The 13,062-nt window shown below is 46.1% G+C and overlaps 1 protein-coding gene across 2 annotated transcripts in view; it reads left to right on the top strand.

Moving 5' to 3' along the window:
• The window catches only part of DIXDC1 (DIX domain containing 1), a 30,680-nt gene extending 17,951 nt beyond the window's left edge, over window positions 1-12,729 (top strand). For both annotated transcript variants that reach the window (XM_068418322.1, XM_068418323.1), the window contains 14 exons: window positions 1,017-1,165; window positions 4,240-4,329; window positions 4,436-4,489; window positions 5,428-5,478; window positions 6,578-6,682; window positions 7,278-7,331; window positions 7,914-8,006; window positions 8,092-8,163; window positions 8,887-8,973; window positions 9,141-9,302; window positions 9,430-9,496; window positions 10,615-10,723; window positions 11,281-11,389; window positions 12,304-12,729. In XM_068418322.1, coding sequence (XP_068274423.1) covers window positions 1,017-1,165; window positions 4,240-4,329; window positions 4,436-4,489; window positions 5,428-5,478; window positions 6,578-6,682; window positions 7,278-7,331; window positions 7,914-8,006; window positions 8,092-8,163; window positions 8,887-8,973; window positions 9,141-9,302; window positions 9,430-9,496; window positions 10,615-10,723; window positions 11,281-11,389; window positions 12,304-12,384 — 1,283 coding nt within the window. In that variant the 3' untranslated portion in view covers window positions 12,385-12,729. The remainder of the gene's footprint in view (window positions 1-1,016; window positions 1,166-4,239; window positions 4,330-4,435; window positions 4,490-5,427; window positions 5,479-6,577; window positions 6,683-7,277; window positions 7,332-7,913; window positions 8,007-8,091; window positions 8,164-8,886; window positions 8,974-9,140; window positions 9,303-9,429; window positions 9,497-10,614; window positions 10,724-11,280; window positions 11,390-12,303) is intronic.
• The last annotated feature ends 333 nt before the right edge of the window (window positions 12,730-13,062 follow it).

Consider the following 13,062-nt stretch of genomic DNA (forward strand, 5'->3'; position numbering starts at 1 on the left):
TCATGCAGATTGAAGGAAAGGTGTTCAAAGAAGTTTCTGAAGTGATTTTTTTGCTTCTCAGGAATGCAGCCTAATAATAACTCTTTCTGGTTAGCATCCATCCCAAGAGCAAATGACAGAGAAGCTCTTCTAGGAAATGCTTTGCTGCCTCAGCCAGTGTAGTCCTGCTTCAGTGCTCCTTTGAAAGTATTTGACAGACTATCTTGGCAGCTGAAGTAGCTGGCAGGCTATGGCTCTTCCTTAAATTCTTGGCAGTACTGTCTGCTTGCTGCCCATACAGTAGGATATTGCAACTGCATGTCTACAGATGCACAGCAGCTTGCATTGGCCAATTTCACTTTTGGTCAACTAGATAACAAATGCTGCTATGGTTATTCCTTATCAAACCCCATCCCTTCTTAGGGAAGAATAAAAATCTACATTCCTGGTCCAGCCAGTGGGTGATAGTTAACCAGTGATCCAGCTTATGCTGTGAGGTCAGAAAAGGCATGCAAGGCAATTAAACTTGCTATCAAGAGAAAAGTCTTTTTCAGAATTAGATGTGTTGTCCACCTTGAGAAAGCCATGTTATTTGACAAGTAGAAATACTGTTTAATGTTGCCTTCAGTGGGTCCTTGGTGCTTCCTCTAACACTAAGATATGCTCTTCAAATCCCATGGTTGCTTTTCTCCCTTTAGATATTTTCTGCCACACACAGTGTGCAGTGCGTTGTCCCCTGTGATGTGCTTTCAAATCTCCAGTACTGAGGAATCAGATGGAGCAAAGTTAGGAAGGGGATGGATGCTTATCTTTGATATATGTGTATGCAGGAAAGCTTCCTTTGCATAAAGAATGAGACATAAATCCTTGAGATTAGACAAGGTGTCACACATGTAGCAACTTCCTTGATACTGGCTAGAAGACATGCTTGTTTATTAGTGATAGCTAGTGTGGACAGCAGGCAATTATTATGTGTTGAAAGTCTTTTCTGGGCTCCTCTGTCTGTCATGACCACATTCAGCTGCTCTCTCTTCCAGAAGAGACACAATCTCATTTCCAGCCTGAGCGGCAAGCAGGGAACCCTGGGTCGTATTTGGAGAATTCATGGGAGGAGCAGCTCTTGGAACAACAGGACCATTTGGAAAAGGAAATGGAGGAAGCGAAGAAGATGATTTCAGGTTTGCAGGTAATAGATTTTCTTCTTCTTTTCCCACCAGCTGCAGATGGAAGACAGGTTATCTTGCAGCTGAGACACTGGCCTGGAACTTGAAAGAGCTGAATAAGAGTCCTGGTCCAGTGAGGTGTCCTGGGTGATTGTGCAAGAAGTAACTTGGTCTCTTTGGGTCACCTCAGTTAAATAGGGACAGTGGCTCTTCCCTGTGTCTCACTCTGTGGGATAAGTCCCTTCAGGGGAGGGTTCCTCAGGAATGAGGAAGTATTTCTGATAGTGTGGATAGCGTATATTGGGGTATATTGGCTGCAGCCAGCAGAGACCTTATCCAGCAACAGAATGCTACTGACTAAGCACTATGACATCTTCCTTTCTCGTGATGTTTAGGCTCTCTTGGCTCCTGCAGTTGTGATTTGGTGCTGGTCACCTTTTCCAGAATGGAAAAATGCCAAATGGAGAATGTTAAAACCATCCTTTCCAATGTCCCAGATGCAATGTAGAAGACAGCTGGATCCAGCCACAGACTTGCTTGGGGCAGGGTATGCCTGTCCCCCATTATTGTGTAGCATGAGCCCAGGGAAGGAGGAAAGATGGCTGCAACTTCCCCAGCCCCAGTATATTTACCAGGGTTTCAGAGAAAGGATTTGAACATCAGTCTGTGCAATTCAGACACAACCTTGTATTTTTCTTAGCTCAGGCCTCTCCAAAATTTGGTGTTGGCATGATTTGAGGCTCTTATTCAGTAGGGAGGGAGAGAGAAGTGTGTGGGGAGAGAGAGGGAGGAAGATTATATTGCTATGAAGACTGAAGATCAGTGATATTGTCTAATAGTAATGTAGGTGGGCTGGGCAGGGCAGGGCACACTGAATGCAGGTAAGAATGGAACCACTGTAGAGAATCTAAAACAAAGCCTGTGTTTAGAAGGTGATTATGTCTGTGTTGTCTTTTGGTTGGAATCCAGACCCCAGCTGGGTTCATTGGCTTGGTGCCCTGTCCTGTGATGCTATGCTAACTCTTGTATGTGCTGTTACCGTGCAAAGCACGTCTGTTACTGTGAAAAATGGTAAAGATGCAGCAGTGTTTTCCCATGTGCTGAGGCTGGGACTCCCCTTCACCAGGGCACTTAGCAGCCTGCAGGTTTTGTTAGCAGCCTGAGAGAATAGAGCAGTCTTTCTGTGATTTGTGATCAGAAGTAATGCAGAGAGACAAGAAATGTCAGGAAATCAATCGAGATTCACAATGCTGATCAAGGGTCACACAGGCTTGTATCAGTCTTTCAGTGAGCTAGGCTGAACTATGATATTTGACACATTCTCTACACAACTATTTATTTGCAGGACCTTTTCCTTGCTGCCCTATTCCAGTCCCTCCCTGACCAAATGACCCTTGGCTCAATGTGTTTAACTCTGCATGGGGAGTAGAGCCCCTGATCCATATGGTAAAGACCCTGAACTCTCTCAGGAATATTCCTTTCTGTTTGTGCTGGGAACCATACTGGCTTTGAATTGTAAATATTTATGTGCCAGTAAACAAAGCAGAGATTGTGTGAGAAGCATAGGCAGCCGGGGCAGAGGGTGGGGTGTGGACAATGGGCAAGAAACAAAAGAAAAAAAAGAAGCTTGGTTCACTGGTAAGATCCAGTTGCATTATGTGCCCGCTGGGAGCAGGGAGAGGCAGCACTGGAGGGACTGGCATGTCCTGTTCCTCCAAGCCTGACCCCATGTTTCAGGAGTGAGGGCAAGCAGCTGGCATTGCTGCCCCCTCATCCCCTGGGAGTAGGAAAAGGCAGCTGATGTTGCTAGCCAAGAAATTGGATTTGATTAATTGATTTTCCCCCTCTTCTTCAATACTTAAGAGCCTCCAGTTCATGAAAGTTTGATTGAAATATCAGGGACCCAATGTATGTATAAGGCGCTAAAACCATGGCAGCTTTTTATGTTCCTGTGTGATTCCTGCTTGAGTGTCCTGCTGGGAAAACTGTGGGATGCACTCAGAAAGCAGTTTTCCAAAGAGCTCTTGCATTAACTGAATACAGATTGCTATTTGGCAGCAATTGCAGCTCTTTGGTGGAAAATTCTGTCAGCAGGCAGAACCTGACCTGTCAGCCTTTTGGGGTTGAATTGCAGTATTACTGCAAATGGGATATTTTGTTTTTAGCCATGGAGTTCAAATAGAAATAAACTAGAAAGGTAACTAAAAGGAAGAGGCATGATGACTCTTTCCAGTGTGTCCAGTTGTATGCAACATCCTGGCACATACCAAGTGCCCTGAGTCCTGGAAGTTAGAGACAGAAAGGTCAATGTAAAAAACATCAGCTAGAGAAAGCCAATATGGTGTATTCTGCTGGAGATCTGGCCTGATCCTGATGGTCACACTTCCTACAGCACACACTTTTCCCTGCTTCAGGATGGATTCAGTCTACTGTGGCAATTCTGGCGTCTTCCTGCAGACATCTGGGCTACCTTGGAGCTGCTGAAGGGGTTAATATTGCGCTTCTAGTAGCCTTCCTGAAGCAGAAGGCATAGCTTAGTATTTTCACTGTCTGTTTGGGTGAGGGCTCTTCCCTCACTTGGACAACAGTTCTGAATGCGTCTTGGGTCTTATCTAGTGTAGAACAGAATTGGGCTTCCCTGAACATCCTGTTTCTAAAGTCTTTTGTAGATGTGTGGTTAGGAGAATGGCTTCTTTTAGCAGGGGACACTTTGGTCTCATTCCAGAAGAGAAGCCTGACAACATAAACCTGGTTCAGTCTCTGCTTTAGACTTCAAATCTGTTATTGTAGTGAAGGCTACCCTTGGACTGAAGCCTGAGACAGACTTCACTCCCTGAAAATCTAAGTTGTTGTCCTTGCTTGGTGTCTTTCTGTGGGGAAGAGTATTGGCTGACAGATATCTCTGGGAGAGCTTTTTCAGGGGATAAATCTTCTTGTTAATTCCTGAAAAATTCTACTCATTTTTGAGGAGAATAAGTTAGCAGAAATGCAACATGAAACTGTTTCACGACTATTGATGAACGTTAGCCAGAGCTGCAGGTAGCATGCTTTCCTTTGAAACATCTGAAGAGGAGATTTTTTTCCTTTATCTTTCCAGGCTTTGTTGCTCAATGGGTCTTTACCTGAGGATGAGCAGGAAGGGTCCTTTGAACTTTGTGAACGTGGAGCCTGCCCTGAAGAGCAGCTGGTGAGCACATTGCTGTACCTATATTTCTTTGATCAAGCTGCCCTTTGCACTGTTCTGCCACAGGCAGGTGTCTTGCACAATAATAACCATGGTATCTTACATTCAGATCATAATCCGAAGTCGCCTGGACCAGAGTGTGGAAGAAAATCAAGACCTAAAGGTTAGAGGTGGACAGATGAAGGGAAAAGAGAGGTTTTTGGGTCAAGAGATCTTTGCAGACTGTCTTGCTTGGTTGGGGTTTTTTTTGGAGGGAGTGGGGAGGATGCAGCAGGGATGGGGAGGGGTGGACAACACAACAGATGACATATGGGGGATATATTGTGTTAGGACTCCAACTCTGTTCCCATATTCTGCTGTGTGGGATCTCTATCTGTGCAGGAGCATGGATATCTGCTTCCCTGAGACCATAATTATTGACCTGGAAAGCACTCACAATACCTGGCTGGGAAGTATTTATTGTATCCATATTAGCAGTTAATAAAAGTTTGTGGGATAGCACCAGAAAAATATATGCTCCCTCCTCACTTTGCTTCAAGCCAATGCTGGTAAAGTCAGTTCCTGGTAAAATATCTAACTGTTACTGGAATTTAAATGGGCCCTGAAATAGATTTTTCCTGCACGCTCTTGAAGCTGGAGAGATCCAGGTTGTACTAGCCTCTCAAAACTTTATCCAGGACAGCTGTTAAGTTCCTAACCATGTCTGAATATAAACAATCTTTCAAGTAGGAAATAAATGCGGCTAAGAACCTGCCCTATCAAGCCTGCCTTAGTTCAGCTTTCTGCTGAGGTTGGCTCTGGGACCAGTTCTGATACTGGGAGAGAAGTATTTGACATTGCCCTGAAGGACAGATTTGGGGGACTAGGCAATCTTTTTTCTCTCTGGCTTTAATAGCAGGGGCTTAGGGAGCTGCTCAACTGTTTTGTCATGTTTGTAACTCATTAAAATGGCTTAGGGCCTGACATGCTCTTTGATCTGTGGGAAAAGGTGGGATGTGCTTTCTTCTGAAGCAGGTGTCTGGGGACAGAGAACACTTTAACTTTGGTTGATTCTGAAGGGGTGACAAGATGCCATTTAATCAAATTGTGTTGCATTTACAGAAGGAGCTACTGAAGTACAAACAAGAAGCTCGAAACCTACAGGGAATAAAGGTGAGAAAAGGGATGCTTCATCAAATATAGATAGTAAAGCTTTAGAGTCTGCTGTAGCCCCATGAGTAGGGCCAGCAGCAACCGTACACCTCTGAGGAATCTCATATTGTGGAGGGAGTTGTATTAGGGGACTTGAAGGTGGGGGATCCTATGGTCTGTATCTGGCTCCAGGGAGAGACTGCAGTTAAAGCAGGCATAAGGAGTTAGGTCTCCTGGGTTCTGTTTCTGTCTGTAGGATTGTGGTCAAATGTCCTCCTTTTTGTCTGTTTCCACTAAACAAAATATGAGGCATAGAATGCCTTCTTGATTCTCATGGCTCTTCCCCCACACCCCTTTGTTTTGGGGTACACACAGTAGGATTGGCCTAGTGAACTCGTTTTTGACAGCAGAGGAAAAAGAGCATGGGGGTACCCTTGTCCTCTTCAGCTGCAGCGTTTTTCACAACTTTGGCTCCTGTTTGCTTAGTTTCTCCCTCTGGAGTTCTGAACACTAATAATCTACTCCTGAGCAGCTGTATTTTTAGAGCTGCTTGTCAGGCTCCTGTGAAGAAAGCAAACAGCAGTAGCTGTCCAAGGTAGAGCTCACAGCTTCTTAATTCTGCACTGAGTGAAAGGTGCACAATTAGTCCTGACTTTGGCCTCTTCAGAGAGGATTTCATTGCACAACTAGGTCACACTGAGAGCTTAAGTTTCCTTGTGTCCTTGGCTGATGTTGGCTTCTTTCTGCCCTCTGGATGCTGCAGATGCATGACTGGAGACACTAACTGTAGGCCACTGAAAAGACCCTCCAAAGACACTGCTGTTTTCTTCCATAAGAACAAATTGGCAGGCCAATTCTGGAGTAGGAAGTTCAGGTAGAAGCACAGAAATCCCTCTGACAGGTGGCTAGAATATTGGCAGGCAAGTCAATTTTGGGTAACAGAAAGGCTGAGACCCCATTGGGCAGATGTCTATATACCTTCTGCTCTCTTGGGCCTTTGGCAACACTTCAGTCCTGTGAGTGGTCCCACTATGTTATGGCCACTGGTCTAGGTCACTCTCTTACCAGGGAAGGGTCTCTGTCTGTCTTGCACCTTCCTACACATAACATATTTTTCCAGGATGCTTTACAGCAAAGACTGATTCAACAGGATGCTTCAGTTCTTCAGCTAAAGCAGGAACTGCTGAGAGCAAACATGGACAAGGAGGAATTGCACAACCAGAACGTGAGTCACTGTGCTGCTGAGGGTTAGGTTATTTTAAAGGAGGTTGGTGGCCCTGAGGGCTCCAGCAGCAACAGTGTGGAGTGGGTTGTTGCAGCGTAGTTCTTGGGGTCATGAGAGTGAACGACCAGTCAAAGGTCTCTGCATAGTAAAAACTGCACACAGTCTATTAGCCATCTGTGAGACTCACTGGAGTTTCCTGTTCTTCACTCCCACTTCCTGTCCTCCAAGACCTTCAGCTGAAACGAGGAGGGGCTTCCCATGATATTTGCAGTACAGTAGCATTCTTCCTTCCTCATTATACTCCCTGGGTTAGCAAGTGGCACTTTGACAGGAGGAGCTGCCATGTAGAGTGTCTCTCCGGAGAGAGAAGAGCAAGGAAGGAACTCTCCTGTCCAAAAGGTTGCAATCCTTAGACACCAGTGTCACGGTTTAAAGCTGGGCCGGCTATTAAACCTGTCGCAGATGCTGGGGAGCTCCCAGCTCCCTTGAACTGTGCAGATATTTAGTTTCAGGTCACCCAATAGCACAAGGGGCACATTGGTTATCACTAACTCTCCAGGAATACCTACCTCACACCTATCTGTTATTTCTTCAGGTTGACCTTCAGAGGAAGGTTGAAGAGAGAAACCGGTTACTGGCAGAATACAAAGTAATGGAACCTCTCTTCACTGGAGGCTTTGCTGGGGGCAGCATCTGGTGCTCTTCAGTTTTGTGAATGTGACTGCTGTCTCCCTGGCACTCAGTCACCTCTGGGAATGGTGCTGTAGATAGTGAATAAGTTGCAATAGCCATGGATGGTTGTAATGAGATGGAGGGATCATAATGTTCTTTGTGTTCTGCCCACAGCTTTTTATAGTAGATCTTTTATTGTCATGGTTTTTCTGTGTTGGCTTGCTGAATATCTAACAGTTGTGCAAAGCCTGTCAGGTTAGGTTGGGTCACCTGATTGTCCACTGATCCCTTAGGAATCTGTTTTCTCTGGCACAGTTTTCTGGCCTCAGCAGTGGATCTTTGCTGGGCAAGGGGACTCCAGGCAACAACCACCTGACCGATCTTTTCAAAAAAATCTTTGACAATCAATTCTAACATCTAGCTAGAAGTACACGTTGTGTAAGTCAGTCAACCTGTAAAGGAATGTGATTCTGGCAGATGACATAACCTTCCCTGCCATGGAAAGATGATTGTGAGCCTTACTCACTGTCCTGTTGATTGTCTTATTCTTGTGTTGCAGAAAGAACTGGGCCAGAAGGATTGGCATTTACAGCAGCGTCAGACCAAACTGGATGAAATGCTTAGGCAGCTTTCTGAGGCCAGCTACCAGCAGGTATGGAGCATATGGGCTGCACTAATGCCCTGAGAGATGGCACTTGGTGGCTCAGTTTGTACTGACTCTTCTACTCCCCTCACAGGTGGATTTGGAGCGGGAGCTGGAGCACAAAGAGGCCCTGCTAGCTCACTGCATGAAGAGAGAAGCTGAAGAGGTATGGGAAGCCTTGGTCTACACATCAGACTACTGGAGCGATGTTTCTGCCCAGCACCCTCTAGCTACCTATCTCCAGAAAACATCCACTTCATCCCAGAGAGGCATGGCTCTGCACTCTCATTGTCAGTGCCCTAACCAAGGCAGCCAGACTCTACAAAGCATCTACCTCACCAAAGCTCTCAGCAGTGAGCACTATGGCTTAGCCTCTTGTGTCAAAAACTTAAGGGATGAAACAGTGTGGGGAGCACAGGAGTGAGTGGAAGCCAGAGAGTCTTGGCTTCTAGCTTCAGCTCTGACACTGGCTAATGGTTAGACCAGGGCTTAGCTTCTTATCTCCTCCTCTTCCTGTTGACCCTAGTATTGAGCAATTGGAACTGTCTTGGTGGAAAGAGTGCCAGCCCCAATATCTGTCCCTGCACAGTGCCACTTGAACACTGATTGTGCTCACTAGAGCTTGCAGAGCCCTCTGTGATGTACTAGCAAGCCCCTTCCTGTTTCTGCCTCTTTTTCTCCACCTGTATGTGAGGAATCATGTTTGTGCTCTGACCTATAGCACTGCCTGCACACTCCTTAGTGTATTTACCTGGTAGAAGATGGGAGTTATATCACTGATGTGGAAAGTTTTCATGCATTCTCATCATTTTGAAGTTTGCAAATTGGGATCTTTGGGGAGGTCCTAACACTTACATTCCTAGTGGCACAGGCATCTTTCCCTGCACAGGTGATGGCACACAGTGGTCATAGTGCTCAGAGCAATGGCTTTCTCCAGACAGCAGGAAAAGGAGCTGCTCCCACAGCCCACCGAGGGGTAAGTGCACCTAAGGCATATTTTCCCAGCTGGATGTAGACGAGGGCTCCAGATATCCTGGAACCTATTATCTTGTTAAGAGATATTTCCCCTTTCTAAGACCTGTGGCTTTAGATGGGAGAAAGCAGCCTGGAGTTAGTCTGACTGACTTGTGGTCTCTTGGGCAGACAAATGACTTGCAGCTGGTTCGTGATGCCCTTCGCAGCCTCAGGAACAGTTTCAGTGGCCATGATCCACAGCACCACACCATTGACAGCCTGGAGCAGGGCATCTCCAGCCTCATGGAACGGCTGTACCGCATGGAAACACAGAAGAGGCAAGAGAGAAGGGTAAAGGCTTCCTAGAGCACTTGGCTCTTAACTTCTGCCCCTCACATACAACCCAGAGCTAAGGAGCAATGAGAGCTCCAACTGGGAAGTGACACTTTCTTCTCACTCTTTTGGCTTTGCACCCTAGATCCGGGGGAAATCGCCGGCAAGCAGAGCAACGAATGAGTGTAGAGACTCCTGGCCTCCCAAATCCAGTAAGTACCTTTCAGCTCATGCCCTCCCAGTGCCAAATTCATTGCTCAGGTTTTCTGGCCAGAGTCCAGGGCATAGCATCCCCTTGGGAATCTGCTGCTTCCAGCTGCTTATTCCCTTTACCAGAGCTCACTTTCCTCCCTTTAGTCATTTGCTGTACAGATTAGACTTCACTGCAAAGGAAAGGCGGCAGACACGATCTATGGCTGCTTGTTTGTAAAGCACCATCACAGTGGGAGTCTGTCTGGGCCACTTCGGTAGTACTGCAGTATAAATAACTATGACAAACAATTACCCCTGGGATGAATGGGAAATGTGATGTTATTTCAGCTTTCCTGCTGGTTTGCCCCATCTAGTGGACACAGGTAACTATACAGTTGCCTCTTCTGTTCCCCCCTCGGTGACTAGCTCCTTTCATATATGTGTAACAGCACAGCCCTTTCTGACACCACGTTTCCTGACTCCAGCTGCAACAGCTCTACGTTTACTTTTCATCACGAAGGCTGGTTTTTCCAGTGTTGGTTTTAAACATCACCTAGAACGTCTATGAGGTTGTAGAGGACTGTAGGTATGGGGGAAAGACAGAGGCCCCCACCTTTCAGCTGCATTGTAGTGTCCACAGCAGGGTAGCTTGGAGATACAAGATGCAGAGAAAGGTAGGAGAGGAACTCGGAAGCCTGAAGTGGATTGTGGGGAGGATTTGCTGGGTTCTCCTTCCTCTCCCATCTGCAAATGAAGGTAAGTGATAATGTAGCTGTACTTGAGGGGGTACTGTTCAGTTATTTTGTCTTCCAGAAAGGTTCTCCTGTCACTGCTGAGGTAATGAACAGTGTGGAGTAGATGGTGGCAGCAAGCCCCTCTGTGGATAGGACAGTAATCCTGGAGGACAGTGCTAGGCAAGTCTTCCATGCTAACAACACAGCTGGATGGTGACTCTACCTTAAAATGCAGGTTTTCAGTAAGCAGGGGAATACCTGGCCCTTCCCAAGAGGGATGAATAGCCACCTGCCCATCATCAGGTTCTCTGCTGCAATGGCAAATTTGCTGAGACCACCCCTTTTGCCTCCTGTTGTGGCAGGAGACAGGCTGTTCCCCAATGATTGTGCTCTTTTCTTTGCAGAACTGCCTCATTCTCACAGCACACCAGTGATGAGCACCAGTGCCTGCACCAAAGTGTTGTACTTCACTGACCGCTCCCTCACACCTTTCATGGTCAACATACCAAAGAGGTGAGGTCTGGTTTTGCCAGACACTGATGCAGGGAGGTGCTTTTTTTTCCCTTGAAGCATTAGTCTGATCTCTTCTGGGTATGGTCACCACTAGCACAGGTTCCCTGTGCATTGAATTGGGCATTGGATTTCATATCATTGTCTGGGGAAAATTGCCTAAAGCAGTCCCCTAGCTAATGCATTTGTTTTAGAGCCCTAAGAGATTAATTTCTTTTTTTATTAACTTCCAAGAGCAAGAGAAAGCAGCCAAGCAGTTCTGTTGTGGCATGTAGTGCAGGACATTCATGTCAAAACAACTTTGTCAGTGCAAAAGGGAAAGTGAAAAAGGCTGTTTTGATGTGGTTCTTAGTAAATCAGGAGGCAATTCTTCCTCTGAAGAGGACCTTGGGGTTGACAGGTGTGTTCCTGGAGGGGCACACTCTTCACATTCCTGTGGCTAGGGTGCCACATGCCTACCTAGGCTTGTGCTGGGGCTCTGCATGCTATGTAGTAACACTTGAGCTAAAATCTGTAACGGTGTACCAACCATGGCATAGTTCCAAACTCTTCCCTTGCAGGTTAGGGGAAGTGACTCTGAAGGATTTTAAGGTAGCTATTGATCGTGAAGGAACCCACCGGTACCACTTCAAAGCCCTGGATCCAGAGTTTGGCACAGTCAAGGAGGAGGTAAGTGTGGAATTTAGCTATCAGCTGCTTTGGGTTCAGTGTTACCACACAACCCTGGAGACCATGGTCATACCACTTTTAACTAATTAAATCTTTGAACTTGCCTTGGACAGACTGTCTGTTTTCACAACTGTAGATCAAGCTCCTCTTGTAAGGTGCTAAGGTGGGATGTTTTCATCCCCAGCCAGAGCAATTACATGAATGTGATTGCAATTGCCTGGGGGTTGCAGAACCCCTTGGGCAAAGAGCTGGCCATTGGCAAAGACTCTCTGTGACACAACATTGCTCGGGGGACACTGGGCAAAAACCCAGACTACACTTCTAGCTCTTCAAGTAGCTTTATAAAACCTGTTGCAATGAGAGACACTTTAGGCAAATGTGCTTTATTCAGAAAACATTCTCCTACTTTCTTGTAAAGGTTTTTCAGAGATAACTGTGTGGCATCTTTTCCTTTGTGTACTGCATTAGAGCCCTGTTTATGCTCAGGCTGGTGTTGGTGTGGATTGGACTCATTAAAGGTTATTGGGATAGTTCCTGTTTCACAAATTAAGTGCAAAGGGTTACCCTCTCTGGGAAGTCAGCTGACTAGGTAGCCATTCTGCAGAAACAGCTGGAGATTGTAGCCTGAATCAGAAAAGGCATGTTTCCTGTCTTTATTTTACCTTTCCTGTCAAAAGCACACCCATATTAATCTTGCCAGTTACTCGCTAAAGAAGGGGCCTAATTTGTTTTTTTTACCTAAAACCTGAAAAGATTACTCAAACATGTGAATGATGGATGAGATACATGTTCTCTGGGCTGTGTAGTGAAGCTAAGATCTCTGAGCTAACATCTCTGACTTGACGCCTGCCTCTTATGCTGCTCAGAAGAGTGGTGTTCAGACTCCAGACATGACTGGACTCCTTTTTTTGTAGGTATTCCATGATGATGACATCATTCCTGGTTGGGAGGGGAAAATTGTGGCCTGGGTGGAAGAAGACCATGGGGAGAATTAATCAAGCTTTTAAGTCTGGTCACTATGGAAACCTGTAACTGGCTGCTGAGCTCAAAGAATGACCAAAAAGCATGTGTGCTGGAAGGAGTCCAATTCAAGCTGCCAAAAAAGGAGGGCCTCTCTGCAAACAACGGGTAATGCATGTTGTGCGCATGGACGCCTGGCATCTGACTTTTCATGGCCAAATGCAGACAGTGTTCTGAGACTGAAATGACAGGTCTGTGGGAAAGAAACACCTTGCTTTGTTCCATCAACTGAACCCTGAAGGCCTTAATGATGCATTGCTTCCTCCCCCTGTTTCTCCATTCCTGCAATATGTGCTGCAGACTGCGATCTGGGCATTTCAAGTCTGGTTTCTTGTACATGGTATTACATAAATGTGCACTGATGGCAAAAATGTGAAGCTTTGCCTTCATGAGTCAGAAGAAGCAGCTACATTATGTGAGCCAAAGGTTTGACCAACTTTGGTTCTGGACTTGCATATGCTGCAGGAGCAGAGCGAACTTTCTGGACATCTCAGAGTAACAGTATAGAAATCTGACCTGGGGAGGGAAGACAGTCTTCTGGAGGTTTTACACATGGTCTAAAGCAAAGATCACTAGCTTGGCAAAGCTTATGTTCTCCCAAACTCAGGCTTCCATTTCCTACCCCTGCTTTTCCCACTTGCTCTCCAAAGCTG

This window comes from Nyctibius grandis, chromosome 25 (assembly GCF_013368605.1).
Source record: "Nyctibius grandis isolate bNycGra1 chromosome 25, bNycGra1.pri, whole genome shotgun sequence".
NCBI lineage: Eukaryota > Metazoa > Chordata > Aves > Nyctibiiformes > Nyctibiidae > Nyctibius > Nyctibius grandis.